Source organism: Lampetra fluviatilis, chromosome 38 (assembly GCF_964198595.1).
Source record: "Lampetra fluviatilis chromosome 38, kcLamFluv1.1, whole genome shotgun sequence".
Classification (NCBI taxonomy): domain Eukaryota; kingdom Metazoa; phylum Chordata; class Hyperoartia; order Petromyzontiformes; family Petromyzontidae; genus Lampetra; species Lampetra fluviatilis.
The window spans coordinates 9,942,651-9,961,137 of NC_136312.1; the positions used below are offsets into that span (position 1 = coordinate 9,942,651).

Genomic DNA, 18,487 nt, shown 5'->3' on the forward strand with positions numbered 1-18,487 from the left:
TCGCAACCGGGTACCCGATACCCGTACCCTACCCGATTCCCGGCTACCCGTACCCGGTCGGGTACGGGTAGCCCGTGAGTCACTGGTGAGTAACTGTTTGTCACTCATTTCCCAACGTCTTGTTTCTTCTCACAATTCAAGTTCCTAGAATCAACCCACCCGCGCCTGCAACATGGCTTCATCCCAGAGGTCGCAATCAGGTACCCGATACCCGTACCCTACCCGTACCCGGCCGGGTACGGGTTGCCGGGTATCGGGTAGAGTACAGGTATCGGGTACCCGGTTGCGACCTCTGCTGCTGCAGCAGCAACAGCGGCGGCAATAGCAGCGGCCGGGTACGGGTAGGGTACGGGTACGGCCGGGTACGGGTACCTGTTTGTGACCCTGGTGCGGCCGGGTACAGGTAAGGAATCAAAACGCGTTTGCGACCTCTGTGCGGCAGGCCTTTTTTGCCGAGAGCCGTCGTGCTTCTCGCCGCAGGGAGAGGGCGTGCGTGCGGTCCCTTCGCCGCCGCCGCCGCTTCTCGCGTGCAGGATGAGCTGTTGTGCCCCCTGGTCTGTGCTGGCATGGCGCCAGCGCTGGGGGCAGACCGGGGCAACACTGCGCAGGCGCCCATCGCCATCCGACTCGGTGGCGGTTGACCCACCGTGGGCTGCCAGGGAGCGGACACGGGCGGGCAGGGCACGGAGGGTGGGGTGGACAGTGCAGCGGGTGAGCGCCGATGCATCGATTCATCAGCCGCGCTCGATTCGTCCTCGCGCGCCTTGGAGCCGTGTGCGAGCGTGAGAATCGATTGTTTAAGGTGCACTGCAAGCGATGCGCTAGTTTACATTCAGGCCCGTGGAAGAAACGAGACGGACAATGCATGAAAACCAGACGAACGGATGGGGCGAGCGATACAAATGAGGTGGAAAATTTTGAAAAACAATCAAAAGGTGTGTAGCTGAAAAAGATTTTACATTCTAACCATTCTCTAGAGGGTCCTCCGGCTTCCTCTTGTGGAGGCCTATCTGCTTGCAGTGGTGTGAGTGAACAACTGCAGGGCTGCACCTTTACCTTTAAACACTGATCCGAAATGCGTACGTATCCTCCCGTTTCATATTTATGCACTGGTCTTTTATTTGCTTTTAGGCCGTGTTTTCCAAGCTTCGTGGGCGTTATTTGACCTTTCTTCACAACGCTGGTCCGTACATTTGGCTGCACAGCGCTCTGCTAACAGCAGCCTATAACACCTGCTAACCCTTTCCCATTCCAAGACATCTGCAAGTTGCAGGGTGGGTCCCTTTCACCGCTGAATCTCGGAACACGCAAGCGGCTCAGCCTTCATTTTATCTAGAGAGGCGTGGCGCAGTTGTTTTTATAAGACGTTTTACTCACCGCAGAGAACTGTAGTGACACGACCGCACTCTACCATAGCTGGCACCAAACTGCCACACGCCCACCCGGCATGGCCTTGTGGGAGCCTCGGTATGTCTTCTGACCTGGTGACGTACCGATAAAGTTATTTTCTTTTAGTTGGGAAACGGTCAAGTCTTGTGGTCGCCCAGCCAGTAACAGCAGGTGCAAACTTGCTTAGCATCGGAGACATGGAACATTGTGTGTGATTTGGGTCAAAGGCAATCGACTACGATTGTGCTCTAGATACTGAGTAACGATGCAGTCATGCACACATTCCGCGTCCACAATCCGATCGGCATGCATGGGAACGCTCCGCTCCCAGTTTCAAATTAGAAGGAAAATTACCCCGTCCGCTTTTCAGCTCGGACTCAATTGGCGAGGCCCATTGAGCATAAGCAGCTTTTTTTACAATAACGAACTACATCCCAAGACCGTCGGCAGTGGCGGGCAGTCACGGGATATTTCAGGGTCATCCCATTATCATCATCACATCATCACCACTTTGGCGTCGTTAAAATATGTACCACTTTGTGGGACGGGAGGTGGTAGTGCCGCTCATCAGTCCGCGATTGGTGGAAGGGCCTCCACTAGAGGGAGGTCTCTGAGTCAATCTAGGAGATATTTTTGGCCGATGCTAGCCAGACGTCTTGATAGAGTTCGGAGCACCCACATTGTCCCCCACCACGTGTGACTTGCGAGTCGACTAACTGTGGTGATACCCATTTATACCGCTGGATGGTTGTGGTGGAGGGGGGGGGGAGATTTAATAAATTAGCACAATTGCACTAACTGCCGCGGTGCCAACCATTACGCCGCAGTGTTAGCACGCAGATCAACTCGCCCTGCGGAGATAATAATCATCATTAAGCCAAGACCAGTACACTGTTGGATGAAAGCCCCCCCCGTCAAGGTGCCGCCACTTTTCTAATCCCACTGAAGGATATTTGCGAGGACATCTGTCTTCCCTCGACATTTAGCTGGCATGGTTCGAACCAAGGGGGGGCCGATGGATCGGCACGTCTGGCTCTGAGGAGGACCTTTGTTGCCAGGATTGTTCTTTTCTGCTATGACCCAGGCAAGATACGGTTTCCTCAGCGATGTCATTCGTATTGGATTTCGTTTGTAAACTTCGCCTAACAGGGTGTGCTGCGAGAAGGCTGACATCATCCACCCCACTTCTCTCCGACGGTAGAGGTGCGGAGAGTCGGCAGGAGCGAGTTGGCAGGCAGCATGGCCTCGGGTAAGAGGTGTTTTCATTATTGAATTACGCCAGGAACAGCTGCGATCGTCTCCGATGCTAAATTTACGGTAACGCCGCGCGCCGATGAATAGGAGCGGCCTGCGGAAACCCGCCCCCCTCCACGCCGCCCCCCCCCCCTCGGCGTGCACATCAAAATAAACACGTCCTAATTACGCGCCGCCTAAATCGCGTTAAGCCCGCCGCGGTTTGTTGCTGTGGATTATCGGGAACGCGCGCGAGAGCGTGGAAGCCCCCGCCGCCGCCTGTCGGCGCCGCCCGACGAGCTCGTTCACTTCCACGCCGGCACCACTCGGCTAATTACGCGTAATTGATGATGACCGGCACGAGGCTGCGCTCCGCTAGTGCAGACGCGCGCCGCTCCGTTACCGGCGGCCGTGTCGCCGCCGCCGCCGTCGACTTGTACAACTCGATTAATTTCCTGCGCAGGAATACAAAAAAACAAGCCTTTTAGGTGTCGCGTAATCTGCCATTAACCCCGGCGTGTTTGACCGGGAGCGGTGACAGTGATGGGGACCGCGTGCGATGCTCCCGCGTCCCTCGTGGTTGTGCCGCGGTGGTTGTGCCGTGTGCTGTTAGGTGGTCTCGTGTGTTCTGTTGCGGCGTGTTTTCTATGTATTGTTACGCGTGATGTGTATTGTGGTGTGTGCTGTGGTGTTTACTGTGATGTGCAACATGTTGTGTAATGTGTGCTACGGTGAGTCCCATAATATGTTTGCCGATTGGCATTGCGGCGTGCACGGTGATGTGGTGCGTATCGTCATGTAGATCACATTTGGAGGCCGGTGCTGCGTACACATTGCACTGCGTAGGGATGGTTACCACGGGGGGTCCCCTAGCCAAGACTGCCGACGGGCAATGTAATGGTTGATATGAGGTGTGATGTCAGGCGCTCTGTGATATTGACGCATTCAAGCATGTGTCCTATGAATGCAAATCGTATCACTATGTCCTGTCTCCTGGCTGTGCGGTTTGATGACGAACCATTTCTATACTGCAGGCTTCCCATCATGCCTTTCTTCAAGGCCTGTCGGCTGTCTATTTTTGCATGAATCGAAGAGCTGGACCATAACTTAGCTGCTCGAAAATAATAGATGTTTGTTATTTGAGCACAGGTATCTAAGATGGACGCTTGAGAATTATCTGCCCAGAGACGATATAAGCAATGCAGAGGTCTTTAAGGGAACGTGGCGGACAAGTGTTTGAGATATGATCAAGCAAAAACGGTTGTGCTGGGTGTGGGGCACGTTGCGTGCAGGATAACGGATTGCCGAAAGGGTAAATTAGAATCGTCTCAAATCCGGTCACCGAGTGAAAAGAGAACATCTTAGGCCACCAGATGCCGAGATCGTTGTTCGGGGCTGGTCTTGGAGGTCGGTTGCCGACTGTGCAGCAGCTGCCGTGGGATCTGGTGGTGGCGGAGAGCGTTGGGAGCAAGGAGGTGTTGGTGGCAGCAGCAGCAGCGAGGGCTTTGGTCCTGCCGACGTCTTGATCTTTGTCGGCCGAGGCATCGGCGTTAGGCTTTCCGGCAACGTGAAAATATAAAATTGCGTTGCTTTAAAAAAAATTATCTAGTTTTGTTTCTACGTCTTGCTGAAGCAGCACGAACGTAATTTACAAACGCGTTCCCGTGTTTCATTACTCAAACCACCGCGGAGCGTGGCGGCTGCTTCTGCTGGCGACTTTTGGCGTGTCACCTCTCGCCGGGGACAAATTATAATGATTCATTACCGTCGCATTACAGCCACCAATTAGAGTAGAGTCGGGCTGAGCGGCAGTTTTTTTTTACTGAATAACGGGTAAATTCAAAATTATAACGGGCGGCTGTTTTGTTGCCATTGCGAGGAAAGAAAATGGTTTGTGTGTTTTGCCCGACTTAACCTGGTGTCCGTTGCACAACTCCGAGTAGCACGGTTGGCTACGTGCGGTTCGGAGACATACGTACATTGCACAACGCCATCGATGGAGAAGCTTTGTGCGTACCTTATCCTGCGGTCCGCAAGACGCTTTGGAAATTAAGGCACAGGCCAAACTCGCGTGCGCAGTGTCAATCATATGCTGGTCACTTGTAGCGCTCTGCTGCCGCTGTTGTCTGCATGGACGAGCTGTCCACATCTTATCGGGCTTTACTCGGGAAATAAACTTCTCGTACGCACACGCATGCCACCCGCAAAATTAAGAACCCTACTCTGGAACGTGTGTCACGTTTTTGAAGGGGACCGAGGGAGACCCGAGAAATCCGACCGCCACGCGTACCAGAGGAAAACGCTTTTTTCCTTCTCATGTCATATGGCCCAGAGGGTGGAGGGGTGCCCAGCCCGTGGTTCTCTGTGAACATCGGTTGGTTGCTGAGCCAGTCGCAGGCTGCAGGGGTGATGTTGCGATGTAGTGGATTTCTCTCGATATTGCCTGGTGAATGGTGTACGTGGGGGGCAGTGTCGTCCGATGTGTGGTTCATGCTTCGGCTGCGGTGTCCACGGGCGCAGCCTGGGGCCCATGGTCACACTCGGGTCCTCCGGTTTTTTTTTCCGTCCACAATTAGAATCGACGTGCGTTTAGAATATTTGGCTGCTATAAATTTTCATTTGTGGCCGGGTCGCTTCTGAAAAAGTGCTTATAGCTCAGTGGGCCTTAGCTGGTAAAGTAAAAATCGTTTTAGTTTCTTTAGTAGAGAACCAGCGATCGGTGTCAATATAAACGTCCCGGCCACGAGGCGTGTAGGATTACACTCGAAGATCCGAGTGTATGAGTTTCATTCACCCGCTTGCTGTGCTGTTATCTCCCGGGCCACCTCTCAATGCAGCGGCTCTGCGAGATTCACAAATGAGACCCGGGGCGTTTAGAATGAAATTGTTTGGTGTGATATTCGGCACGCTGGAGTGCGAAGCGGCGATGGGGAGGCGCTGTGAGCGTGGGCCTGCGTGTGACTCCCGCGTCTCCGCTCGTTTAGCGCGAATTCTCGAAACTGTCGTGAACTGCGAGCGCAACGAGACGGGGGGCTGCTTTCCCGCTGCGCTCTTCAGGGAGAGAGAGAAATGGAGAGCAGTCTGGGTCATGACGAGCCACACTGATGTCTTTGTAGCTAGCGCTGCGGTTGCAGTAAAACGCATCAATTCCTTTCTGATCTCACGCGGGGAATATGGCCCAGAAGGACGTCGGAAGTCGGTGGCGCGAAATCCCCTTCTAGCCCCGCCCACTTTCCCTTCTAGCCCCGCCCACTTTCCCCCCCACCCTCCCAGTCCCTGACTGACACATTTAGATAAGCTCCTCCCCCCTCCCCTTAACCAGTATATAAGATCTTGTCTCTTGGATTTCTCTTCACTTGATACGGTAAATTTGGCTGTGACGGTCCCACCTGAAGACGGAGACTTGTGTTGCCTCCGAAACGTCGTGATTTAATTGACTTATTTTCATTTATTATTATTTCATTTTATTATTATTTTTTACCTACGTGACTTTACCGAAAAAACCTAAGAGTATGAATCCTTGCAGTCACGAAAGCTTCAAATCTAGCATTATATTTATAAATGTGCAGGGCAACACCGGAGGAACCACAAATCCACTCGACCGTGACGGGCCGAGAGAACACGCAAACTCCAAATAAACAACAGGCATTGTCCGGGTCCGCGATCGAACCCGCGACCTCCTGCATATTAGGTGAGGGAGACAACACCGCGCCACCACACACAGTGTCTCATAGGCCGTGAGGCTGATGGCTTATGTGAAGAATACTTAGATTGTTCTATGCGGAGAGGCAGATATATGAAGGAGACAATGCTTATCTGTGTTGCCTATCGACACAACGACGCTTGTGACCATTCGGAGTTACGTTTTACTTCTTAATTTTGCGCCGTACCCTTATCTTAAAGTGAGGTTCCTTGCCTATAACATCTGCCAGTTCACCAGCATTGATGATCCAAGAAACTGTTACTGCTGACGAGAGACTGCATGTCGAAACCGGTCCATAGTTTGCTTGTACAGCACCGAATCAATGCTGCTGAAATGCGTTCCCGTTGCAGCCAATTAGTTGTGTAAGAAACACTTTTATCATTATTGTTGTTATTGACATGGAGAGGCAGATACACGTGAAAGGCGCATTGTCTGCATACCGACGTTGTTACTCGCGGACCATCGTGATGGGGAGTGCGGTCAAAGAACCCTTGTGATCGAGCCGGGATTTGTAAAAAATGGCCTTGTGTCTAACACATGTGTCTAACACATGTACACCCCCACGTGACACCGCGACACGTGACACCGTGACACGTGCCTCGTGTGCACGGTGGTGTGGCCTGGCACAGGCGCCGTGGTGTCGTCATCGTCGCTGAGTGGCGAAGGGTGGGTGTTGGTATTGGTGGGGAGTGCAGCGGTGAGTACGCCGTGCTACGAATCCGCCGACCCGAGGTTTGATTCCCGCTCACATGCCAACACCGGTCACGATTATCTGAACCGGTCCTGGGCCTCCCCTAGGTCGACTCAGCCTCAAATGAGTGCCTGATACGGGTGTGTAAACACCGCCACCGGGGAGACAAAGGCGCTCGGGCGTGGTGCTGGCCGCCCACCCGCCTTGCGTGCCGTGCTGGCCTTCATAGGTGCTCGCTAACGGCACTTGCCCCCAAAGTCTGTTAAGGCTATGCGGGAGATCTTTGTCTTTGTGAGCGAGCGGTGAATCACCGCGGTGACGCTGGTGACAGGCCGACGTGCCCTCTGTGACAGAGCGTGCCTTTTGCGTCAGCATCCTTTCCTGCTTCTTTGATAAAAAAAGGCAGCCCCCCCATTCTCCATCCCCCTTCATGGATTCTGGCCAAAGTTTAATATTTGCCAACAGTTTGTGAGTTAATGTTTAGTGAACTTCACAGTTGGCTATGGGGGACCTGCCCTAACCTTGCAGCATGCCTGCACCCAATGCGGCCACAGCATTTTACATTTGTAAAACAAATGTGAAGGTGTGGTGTTGGGGTGTGCGTGTGCATGGGTGTGGTGTGGGGGGATGGGTGTGGTTATTCCACCACACTTCACCATGCTGGTCAGAGCGAGTTGGTGAAGGTGGGAAGCATTGACGTGGGAGCATAGTACGGTACAACAATGGATTTTGTTGCATGACTGCGCTGCGTTGTCCACCGCGTAGCCAGCTATGACAACCGAGCGCGTGTGTGCCGGTCACCCATTTACTCACCATCCACGCTCAACCCTGCAGACATTTGAATTATGTTTCTCTGCTCCATTTATACGTTTGTATATATGTATCGATGTTGAACTTCTCTCACACCCATAATACAGGGTTTTCTTTGGGTTGGGGAATATAAATGTGTCGTTAAACCCGCCACCCACCGACAGCCAATTAGTAAGGTTTGTCACGTAAACAGAACGTAGCCAGTTCGTTACTAATACAGCACACCGGTGTGTTGGAGAGTAAATCCCCAACGATTAAATCTTAAATACGACGTTTCGCGAGTAATACGTCTTAACAAAAATTTACGCATTGCCCTGTTTTACCCATTCGCGAGATTCTGACTGGCAAGATGTCGCCGCGGCGTCACGGTCAGCCCACAGGACTTGCAACTCGGAGGTCGCTGGTCGGATTAAATTGTGCGGCGTGGCGGTTGAATCAACATTAATTTTCTTCAATTCCCCTTCCCCCGCCCCTGCCCTGGTTGTGTGTAATGGGGTAAAGTGTGGGGTGTACGCCTGCCTCTTCCAAGATCGCTGGTCAATGTGGAAGATTAGGCCAAGTATTAAAAACTAAACTATTTTTATTTTATGAGGTAAGGACCCACTGAGTTATGTAGCTCATTTTCACAAGCGCCCTGGCCACAAATGATAACGGAGTGGCTCATGTGGAAATGTATAGTAGCCAAACGCTCGAAACGCGTGATTCTAAATGTGGAGGGAAAAGACGGAAATCCACGCGACCACAGGGAGAACTTGCAAACTCCAAATATGCAGCAGGTGTCGGGGTCGGGATCGAGCCCACAACCTCCTGTATACCATGCGAGGTAGTTAACATCTCCTAGCCACGGTGGCAAGATGTTCGCAGCTAGTCCTCGCTGCAGTGGAGGCTTCTCCGCCAGAATTGGCGTAAGCCGCAAACTGCAGCGTCGCACCGTTACCTTGGTAACTGAGAGACGAGGGCACGTGTACCACGCGGTGACTTGCCGCCGTGCGGTTTGTACGTCTGCGCACGCCAAACGTGGTGCGTTCGTTGCGTTCCACGGGAAAGTGGGGACCGGCTCCTGACTGTTGAGAACGGGTAATCGATTCTGAAAAGTTTATTGGTTTCATATTCTTGGTTCTTTCAGTAAAGTCACGTAGAAGGGAAATAATAAAATAATATAAATATAAAACAATAAAAAATTCTCACGACGTTTCGACTGCAACACAAGCAATCATCATCAGGTGTGAAATCCACAGCAATAAAATTTGAAAAAAGTTTACTGGTTTACCGATTATCACTTAACAACCCTAGTTACACTCGGGCTCCTGTGTTAGTCTTTGGGTCCTGTATTAGTGTACGGGTCCAAATTTAGTTTATGGTTGCTGTGTTAAGTTTGTGTGTCCTATGTAAATGGGTGAAAGTGTATGGGTGCTGTACAAGTCGTTCGATGCAGTGTTAATCTATGAAGTGCTTGACTCACTCTCGTAATAAAGTAATTTTTTTTGGGTTTGATAACCCACCACCACCTGACGCAGCCAACTAAGTGAGGTTTATATTCTTGGTTCTTTCGGTAAAGTCACGTAGAAGGGTAAAGTCACGTAGAAGGGAAATAAAAAAAAAACATTAATTTATTATTTCTCTTCTAATTGACTTTACCGAAAGAATCAAGAATATGAATCCCTGTAGTCACGAAAGCTTTAAATCAAAATGTAAGTGAGGTTTGTGACGTAAACAAAGCGTGCCAATTAGTGACTGCTTCAGCACACCGGTGTGTTGGAGAGTAAACCCCCTACGACATTTACAACTTGAGTACGATGTTTCGCTCGTGATTGCAGCCAGCTTCATCTGGCAAAATCGCCAGGTGAAGCTGGTTTACGTGCTCCAACCCATAAAAAAACATGAATGATATCGGTCGAGAGAGCCTACGTGTTAAATTGAATTGTACTACGTGGAAGATGGTCCTGCAATGGACAAATTTGACCGCAGCTCTTTTCGCCGGCAGCGGCGAGACAGACGCGTCAGCACGACTGGCAGGAGGCGAGAATTCACCGGAATCCACCGGCTTCCACAAGTATTCGAGGCCGAGATGAGTCGGACGGTGCAGGTCAGCTCTGCGCAATGCTCACGCCAAGGCCAGGGATTTTCCCAATCGTCGGCATCGAGATTTCAACGTTGGTATTTCCGCTTTCAGAAGTGAGTCCATGCGCAAGTTTTTTTTGACATGTATTAAATATCAATTTAAAGCTTTCGTGACGGCAGGGATTCATCTTCTTCGGTCTTTCGGTAAAGTCACGTAGAATGGAAATAATAAAATAATACAAATAAAACATAATAAAATAATTCTCACGACGTTTCAGTCACAACGCAAGCAGCCGTCCTCAGGTGGAGAACAGGTTTTATTTGTATTATTTTATTATTTCCATTCTACGTGACTTTACCGAAAGAACCAAGAAGATCTATTAAATATTTGTGTTCGTTTTTTGTTAGACACAGGAAGGCAGTAGGCCCCGTAGCAAAGCGCTGGGCTACTCGCGAACAACCGTATGTGAGTATCCCCCGGGCCTATGCACCCGACGCATCCACCTGCTGAAGGGGGGGAACAGTCAACCCGGGGGAGGGGGGCTGATGCAATTTGTTCTTTTTAAACAGTTGCTGAGCACAATCACTAAAAACCCAACACGACACGCCAAGGAGCCAGCGACGAGGAGCACTGGCAGCGTTGTGATAGATGAGAGTGTGCAGCACATTTGTTGAATTGAGCGTGGTTTTCGTGACGTCTTGTTTTCAACGCTATATTCTTACCTAATGGCAATGTGTTCTGGAGCGAGGTGCCAGTGCCGAGGTCTGCGGGCCACGACGACGAGAGGGCTTTCAGGAGGGAGAGAGCTCGTGTCGTTTTGCCGCTGCTCCTCCCTCGAAGGAACGCAGACTGCAGCGGGTTTTACTCGCTGGTCCCTACTTGGGGCTGCATGGACACAATCACACCACCTGCGGCTCTGTGTCTAAGGCGGGAGGGCATTTTTTCAGAGCGATTCAGTGCGAGCGAAGAAGCGGGGGGAAGAGAAGTGTTGAGACGCCGTGCGTGGTGGGTGATTTTTGGTGAGTGGGCTTGCGGGGGGCTGGGAGTGAGGTGAGCGAGTGTGTTCCCGTGACCTGCAGTGTGCATGGAGATGACGCAGTCTGGTAGACCCGAGTCCTCATCCTGGATGGGAGGAATCGGTGGGCGAAGTTGCACCCACGTGTGCATTTTTCTACGATCGAATCAACAGCAAGGGACTGGATCCAGTTGGATCTCAGAAGCTAAGCAGTTTGGAGCCTGGACAGAGGCCTGGATGGCTGCAGCTCTCTTGAAGCCTCACCTCTTGTCTAGCGCCCATTCCCTTCGTCTTTCCTCCTCCACTCCTCACCGTCCCTACCCCCCCCCACCCTCTTCGTGATCTCAACGTAACCCCTCAATCACGGTGACTCAATTCGTGCACGTCCCCTCCTGCCGTTGAAATGATTCTATTCTGTCACCGCTGTTTAAACTACGCCGAGCGCCTTGAGTTGAAGGCCCTCTATATAAATAGAAAATAAGATTAGATTGTAGCCTTTGCTCCTCTCCTACCAGCTCGCACTGACCGGCGTGGTGAAGTATGGTCAAATATCACCCGTGGCCCGCACTGTGTGGGGCAGACCCTCGTGCAAGAGTGGATTGAAAAGCCAGCTCCGATTAGCGCGGTTGGCTACGTACTGCGGTGCGAAAGAAATTCAACATACCGACACACACGCGCACGTGCACGCGTGTGCGCGTGTGCAGTTCGCGTGTGTTCACGTGTAGGTTTGGACGTGTGGTATGCCTGTGCCGTGGATAGCTGTGGGGGGGGTCTCTGCCGATGTGTATGTCCGTGTGTGGCTGCGCTTGTGCACGTTTTTGGGGAGTGGTGGCGCTGTGGTTCCCCGCACACCCTCGCCGAGAGCCCAGCAAGTTTTTTTGAAGCCTGTCCTCGGATGACCTCGGTGGCGAGCGCTGCCGAAACCTCTCACGCGCCTCTCCTAGGTCGACTCGGCCCTCAAATGAGCATCCGGCGCGGCGAGTGAACGTCACCACGGTGGGAGGGGGGGAGGGAAGACAAAGATGGCCAGGCGTGGTGCCGGCCACACCACCGCCTTGAACACCGTTGCGGACCTTAATAGGTGCTCGCTAAGAAAACTTGCCGCGACAGCCCCTGTGGCTATACGGGGGATCTTCGCGTGACTCCACCGTGTGTGTTGGGTGTTTGTGCGTTTGTGCCATGCGTCGTATGTGCAAGTTGTGTGCATGTGTACACACTGTGGGTGTATGTGTGTTGTGTGTGTCGTGTGTGCCTGCATGTTGTGTACGCTGCGTGTGTGTTGCCTGTGCCGTGTGTGTATGCTGTGTGCATTTGTTCATGCTCTTTGTGTGGACTTTTGTGTGTGTTGTCGTGTTTGTATTTACGCGTGTGCATTTGTGCGTGTTGTTTGCGTCGTGTTTGCACGTATGTATGTATTCATGCAAATTGTGTGTGGCGTATATATGTTGCATGTCACGTGAATATTTGTGTGTTGTGGGGGCGGTGCGTGCCGTATTTGTCACGCGCGTGTTGCTGCGTGCGTGTCTCTCTCTCTGCAGGCAAGGCCGCAAGCGGCGTGACCGACGCGACCGCGAGGGTCCGGCGCCGCGGTAACCCCGGGCCACACGTTCATCGTCCCGCGGCTCCTCTCTCGCGCACCGTCCCCTCCGCCACCTCCCCCTCCCCCACGCCCTCCCCCTCCCCCACGCCCCCCCCGGACTCTCCACCCCCCCAAGCCGGGACGGACGCAGCTTTCTGACGCCAAAAAAACGGGGGAAGGAGGAGGCTGGAGGGGTCAGGTAAGGCTACGCGAGTTTTTTTTTCACGGCCTGTGTCAACAGCCCATAAATTTCCTGTCTAGACTACGCCATAAACCTTCATCCTGTCACCTTGTCCGTTACAGTGCTCTCGCTGCCGTGCCCCACTCTCACCCCACCCCCCCCACCTCTGCTCTTTGCCCCCTACTTGTTTCGGCGGCTGCCCGCGCGCCCGTCGTGTATCGTCCCTCTCTCGTCGCTCCGCTCGGCGTTGGTTCCGTCCGTCCGTCGCCGAATCCGACGGGGACCGACCCCCCCCCCTTCCGGAACGTTTCTCGGCGCGATCTCTCGAGTCTGAGCGCAGCGCGGCGACAAACGCGCCGCTGCCGCTTGTTGTTTGTTTGTTTGTCGTCATTCGGGGCCGCCCGCGAACTACGTCGCTCTCTCCGCAGCACGGGCGGTTAGGCTCCCGGCCCCCCCCCCCGACGTCCCCCGACACCTCTCGCGCCCCTTCGGCGGATATCGCCCAAGGGCGACGTGAATTGCAGCGGCTCGCTCGCCGTTTGCCGCTCGCTCGCTTCGTCCACCCTTCGGCGTCTCTCGCTACGATCGACCCGTGGCATCTGCCGCAGCCTTGGCGCGGACTGGGATGAGAAATTTTTGACGCGGGGATTGGGACGGACTTTTCTTGACGTGAAACGTCGAAGCGGTGGGTCCACCCCCCGCCTCCCCACCGCTTAGCGAGTTGGTCCACCCTGCTGGCTCCACCGTAGGCCGGCCACGGCTCTTGTGCCCTCCGAATGGCGTCCCACCCCCCACCCCCACCACGGTCTCGCTCCGACGATTCCTCCCGTCGTGAGTGAACGTCACGGGCTCGGTGTCAAGGTCAAGGTCAGAGTGTCCTCCTGCTCAAAGCGATGGGGGGGGGGGTGGCGGCAGTGGCCGTCTCTCGCTGGTGGGATCCGAAGTGGCAGTGGCATGAAGACCACATTTCTCTGAAAGTTGACAAAGTCCTGCTGTAATGAAGGACATCGTAGAGACCTTTACTCGGGGATAGCTTCACCGAGTCCCGAGATTATTTTCCAGGAGGGTCCTGCCAAGTTTTCACAGCAGGGGGTGAGTTGATGACGACGCTGCTGCCGCTGCTGCGCGTAATCCCAATCGAGTTGTTTGTAGGTATTTTTTTCCCCAGCATTTGGGCTATTTGGCCAATACCAGGGTTACATTGTGCGATTTTGTTTAGCTATGGGAATAAACCGGAGAACGCAGAGGAAACCCCATGCAGAACAGGGGAGGAACCGATTCGGGAATCGAACCCGGGCCCCTCTTTGCCGTGAGACGCGAGTGTCGCCACCCTGCCGAGTCAGCTTCCCGGCAGAATTTCACCTCAGGCGACTCCGTGGCTGCGACCCCGCACACGCTCTGACCGCAGAGCCACGTGGTCGGATGAGTGGGGTAGTCCCGCCTTTGCTCTCGGTTTATCCCAAATCGGACCGGGTGGGTATTTCGCGAACAAGCCCGATTGCAATCGGCTCCACTCAGGGCCTACATGGCATCGACGTTGGCCAAAGCTGCACCTCCACATCGGTTCTCACCTGTCGTGCAGGCGGCATCTGATGGCTCCGTAATGATTTAGTGGCTGACGTTCTGGTTGTCGTCATGACCGTTGAGTGGTTTTGTGCTCAATGTCACCCCGGTTTCTGTGCCTCTGGCTTCAATCCATTTCGTTCTCCTTTGTTCACACGTGGCGTACCGAGGAGAGTGCGAGTCTCTGGGGCGGCGCTCGCCCCCATCGCTCCCATCGCCCCCCATCGCTCCCATCGCTCCCATCGCCCCCATCGCCCCCATCGCTCCCATCGCCCCCATCGCTCCCATCGCTCCCATCGCCCCCATCGCCCCCATCGCCCCCATCGCCCCCATCGCCCCCATCGCCCCCATCGCCCCCATCGCCCCCATCGCCCCCATCGCTCCCATCGCTCCCATCGCCCCCCATCGCCCCCATCGCCCCCATCGCCCCATCGCCCCATCGCCCCCATCGCCCCCATCGCCCCCATCGCCCCCATCGCCCCCATCGCCCCCATCGCCCCCATCGCCCCCATCGCCCTCATCGCCCCCATCGCCCCCATCGCCCCCATCGCTCCCATCGCTCCCATCGCCCCATCACTCCCATCACCCCATCGCTTCCATCGCTCCGCCGCGATCGCCATCAACCTCTTCTCACTTGTGAGCCCATTTCCCCAGGACCCTCTCCCACTCTCTCCCACTCTCTCCCACTCGCCCAGCTCCTCCCGCCGCGTAACTCTCGACCCCACGTGCCATCCAGCATCTCGCGGCGCTACCCCCTCCCCCCACTCGCCTCCCCCCCCTCCTCCTCCTCTCCGCAACTCCCAGCCGGGACGCAAGCCCTCGCCCTCTTGCCCGCCAAGCCGCCCATCCCCCCCCCACGGGCGATCGTGCTCCCCGCTCAGCCTCCCACCCCTTCGCCCTCCCTCCCTCCCGTCGGCCCTCCCTCTGCGTGCTGCTCGCAGACTTGGCCTTGAGCCAAGTTGAGTGCGAGCACAGTACAGTGTGCACGGTGATGCTGGTGGGATCGAGGATGGAGCGCCGGGGCGTGCAGGGTAGGGTTTCGGATTTTCGCCGGCCTGTTTGTGTGCGCGTGCGCGCGTTTGGTCGAATGTGTGCGCGTCTGTGTGTGTGTGTGTTTGGTGCATGTTTGGCGAGTGTGTGTGTGTGCGCGTATGCTTGCTTGTCTTTACGCGTGCGCGTGTTTGCGCGTCTGTGAGCGAGTGTGGAGATATGCGAGTCTTCTAGTTTGGCGACTGCGTGTGCGCACGTGCTCACTCGTCCCTATGCATGTACGTATACGCAGGCGTGTGTATGAGCGAGCGTCCCTGCATGTGTGTGTGTGCATGTGTGTGTGCGTGCATGTGTTGTGTGTGCCCGCTGCGAGCGGGAAGTGGGTGACGTAGGGTTGCGTGCATAGATTTTTTTTTATGTCGGACGGCCTGCACACACGCGCACACACACGTGCGTGTGCCAGCACCCAGTTGATGACACAGAAGCGTAAGGGAGAGGGTGGCAGCTGGCCTTGCCCGGTGCCATCCCGCACGCAGTCACGCAGGCATGCCACCAGCGCCACCAGCGGCCCAGTCGGTGTGTCCCCCCCCCCCCCCGCGTAGTCGTCGGGGACGAGGAGGTCGGAATTGGCGCGAGCGCTCCCGTGCCAACCGCTCGTTCGTGAGCAAACATGGCGGATGTTGAGTTGGGGCGAGCGCGACGTAGGCTTGCACGTCTCTGCGGACGTCTTGCCGGGAGAGAGGGTGAGCGAGAGAGCGAGCGGGAGGACGCGTGGGTGAACGTGCGTGTGCGGGCGAGCGGGCGAGAGAACGTGCGTGCGTGCAGTGGGGTGGGGATGGATGGCGGTGGGGCGAATGGGGTGGTGCGTCCCGTCCAGGCCGTGCCTGGAAGCCGAACCGAGCCTCCTCTTGCCCGCCGCACGCCATGTGGCATCTCGTCGCTCCCGCATTCACGCGCGCACAGCGCACGCACGTGAGCCGATAATTGTGTAGGCATTCCGCGCGCGGTGTTTTCGCCGGCGAAAATGTGCAGCCACTTATTCATGTCATACTTAACGATGCCTTGCATCGCTACGGGCTAAATCATGCACGCAGTAAGTGGACACCTAAACGAATTTGTATATCGTTAATTCCTGTTGCCCGTGACTCGGTTCTGTTTATTTTTGCGAGCACTTCGCTTGCGGCGAGGGGAGGCGCGGCGGTGCCCTTCGCCTGCGGGGGAGAGACCCCTAATTAAGAGGGGAGGTGACCGTGTACGGTGAAGCCGTGTTTGGCACAGTCCGCGTGATTTGAAATTTTGAATTTCGGCCACACGTTTGTGGACGTTAGTAGCCCCAGTGATGCAATGTTTGCTGCCGAGTAGGGCTCGCGAATTCCGTGGGGGGGTGGGGGGGGGATCCGTGCTCGCGGGAGACTCTGGTTAAAAGTTAGTAGTTTTTCAGCGTTGCCACGCGTGCCGGAGCACGGACGTTATATTTTGGCTTACGTCGCCGTCTGGGCTTCTCTCTCTCCCTCGCTCGTTCGCTCGTTCGCTCGCTCGCTCGCTCCCGCCCGCGCTGCGCTGGGAGGAAACGTTTTGGCAGAGAAAACCTTCGAGGCGCCATGTTCACCCGCGGGTCTCGGGAGCCAGCCGCACTGTAACTGTAAGTGCAAGCGAGACCACGCAATCAGACACACACTCCCTCTTCTGTGCTCTGATTACTTTTTAATTTTTGGGGTATTTTTTTTCCTTCTTTCGCGCTCGCCGGTTATCCGTGCATTTTCTGGGGCCCGAGCGCCGCGTGCCGAGTCTTTAACCTCCGCGTTCTGCCGACTCGGGCCGCAGACTTGCAAGAGAGCCTGTGGCCTAGCAAACAAAACCCTGCGGTGCGATGCTTCGGCAAGAGGCAAAGGTAACGTCCGAATGTTTCCGTCCCCTTCCGACAATTTGACGCGCTCGCCCCCCCCCCCCCCCGTGTCCTCCCATGGCGCGCACCGGACGGAGCACCTCGCATCGGGGGGGGGGTGCCCGGCTGTCGTGAACTTTTAACGTAAAAAAAAATCCGTCGCTGTGTTCGTGGCACCCCGCGGCGCCCCTCCGCCGCCCAGCCCAGTATGGCGGCGGCCTCCTGTGCTGTTGGCGACACGGAAGAAATTTTGTGGCCGATTTTTCAGCGAGCGAGCGTCGATCCTCGCCGCCCCGGCGACAAAAACCGCCTCCCTCTGTGTGCGACGCGACGGAGCAGCAGGTTAAGGCGGCCCCAGCGCCGTCGGGGTTTGACCCAATTCACGGGGCGCCCCGCGCTCCGCTCGGCTGCCACCCCCGCGTGCTCCCTCGGGCATCGCCATGGGGTGCGGGATCTGCGACCGGACCGGGCAAGGCAACTTTTTTGGAAGTTGTGCCAGCGATCGTGGTGGCGGCGGCGGCGAAGGCGGCGGCGGAGTTTTCGCCATTGTGTGCCAACGAGCGAGATGTAAAATGGCGCCGGTCGTCCCGTTGGCGAGGGCGGCGCCGGGTTTGCGCACGGGACCTCGCGAGCGGGAGCTGTCTCGCTCGCTCGCTCGCTCTGGCCGTGTTGGGATCGCGCCAAGTGGTTGTGTACAAACCGATACGCGCCGTGTGTTTGCACGGCACGGCACACGTACCCCGCTCCGTGCCGTGTGAGAGCGAGACGATGCACTTCAAATTTAATCGCATCGCCACAGTGGCGGCCGCAGGATCTCGCGATGAAAATGAATGTTACCGCCGTCTTCACGAACGCGAGCCGATGCTTCGCGATCGCGGCCTCTTTTCCGTTTCTCACCTCGATGAAGCTCCCCGTTGCCTACAGAGTAACCTTGTTCAAGTATTTCTCCTCCGGGACGGTTTGATGCGGTTGCGTCGCTAGAGGATCAGCCCAGGGCCAGAGACGGTTGTTATCTTGTAAGTGGACACAGACTCGCTGGCTAGTTCACTTGAATATTCGACTTGCAACGTCCATCTTTTCACTGCTCAGACATTGGGTTCAAAATAATCCGCATGCGAGTTTCGTAATGCACTCTATCTCTGTCATTTTGACCATCTCTGTGCATGTACGCATACATAAATGTGTACGCATGCATGTTTGGCTGGCTATGTACCCCTACGTATCTGTATTTGTTTCGATATTTGCATGCATACATGCATGTGTTTGTATGTGTCTGTGTGCATATTTGTACGATTGTATTTCTATGTGGACGTGTGTATGTATGTGATTGTATGAGGGAGCGGTAGTGTAGTGGTTAGCACGCGCTGCACACTCTCACGGCCAACA

General features: G+C 55.2%; 1 protein-coding gene across 3 annotated transcripts in view; it reads left to right on the forward strand.

The window, feature by feature from the left end:
- The first annotated feature begins 15,887 nt into the window (after positions 1–15,887).
- The window catches only part of LOC144945729 (uncharacterized), a 30,981-nt gene continuing 28,381 nt past the window's right edge, over positions 15,888–18,487 (forward strand). The window contains exon 1 of one of the 3 annotated variants that reach the window (XM_078874298.1): positions 15,888–15,959. In XM_078874298.1, coding sequence (XP_078730424.1) covers positions 15,894–15,959 — 66 coding nt within the window. In that variant the 5' untranslated portion in view covers positions 15,888–15,893. Of the gene's footprint in view, positions 15,960–16,035; positions 16,189–16,937; positions 17,108–18,487 lie in introns of those variants that run through there. The other 2 variants (XM_078874300.1, XM_078874299.1) reach the window with 2 other exon arrangements.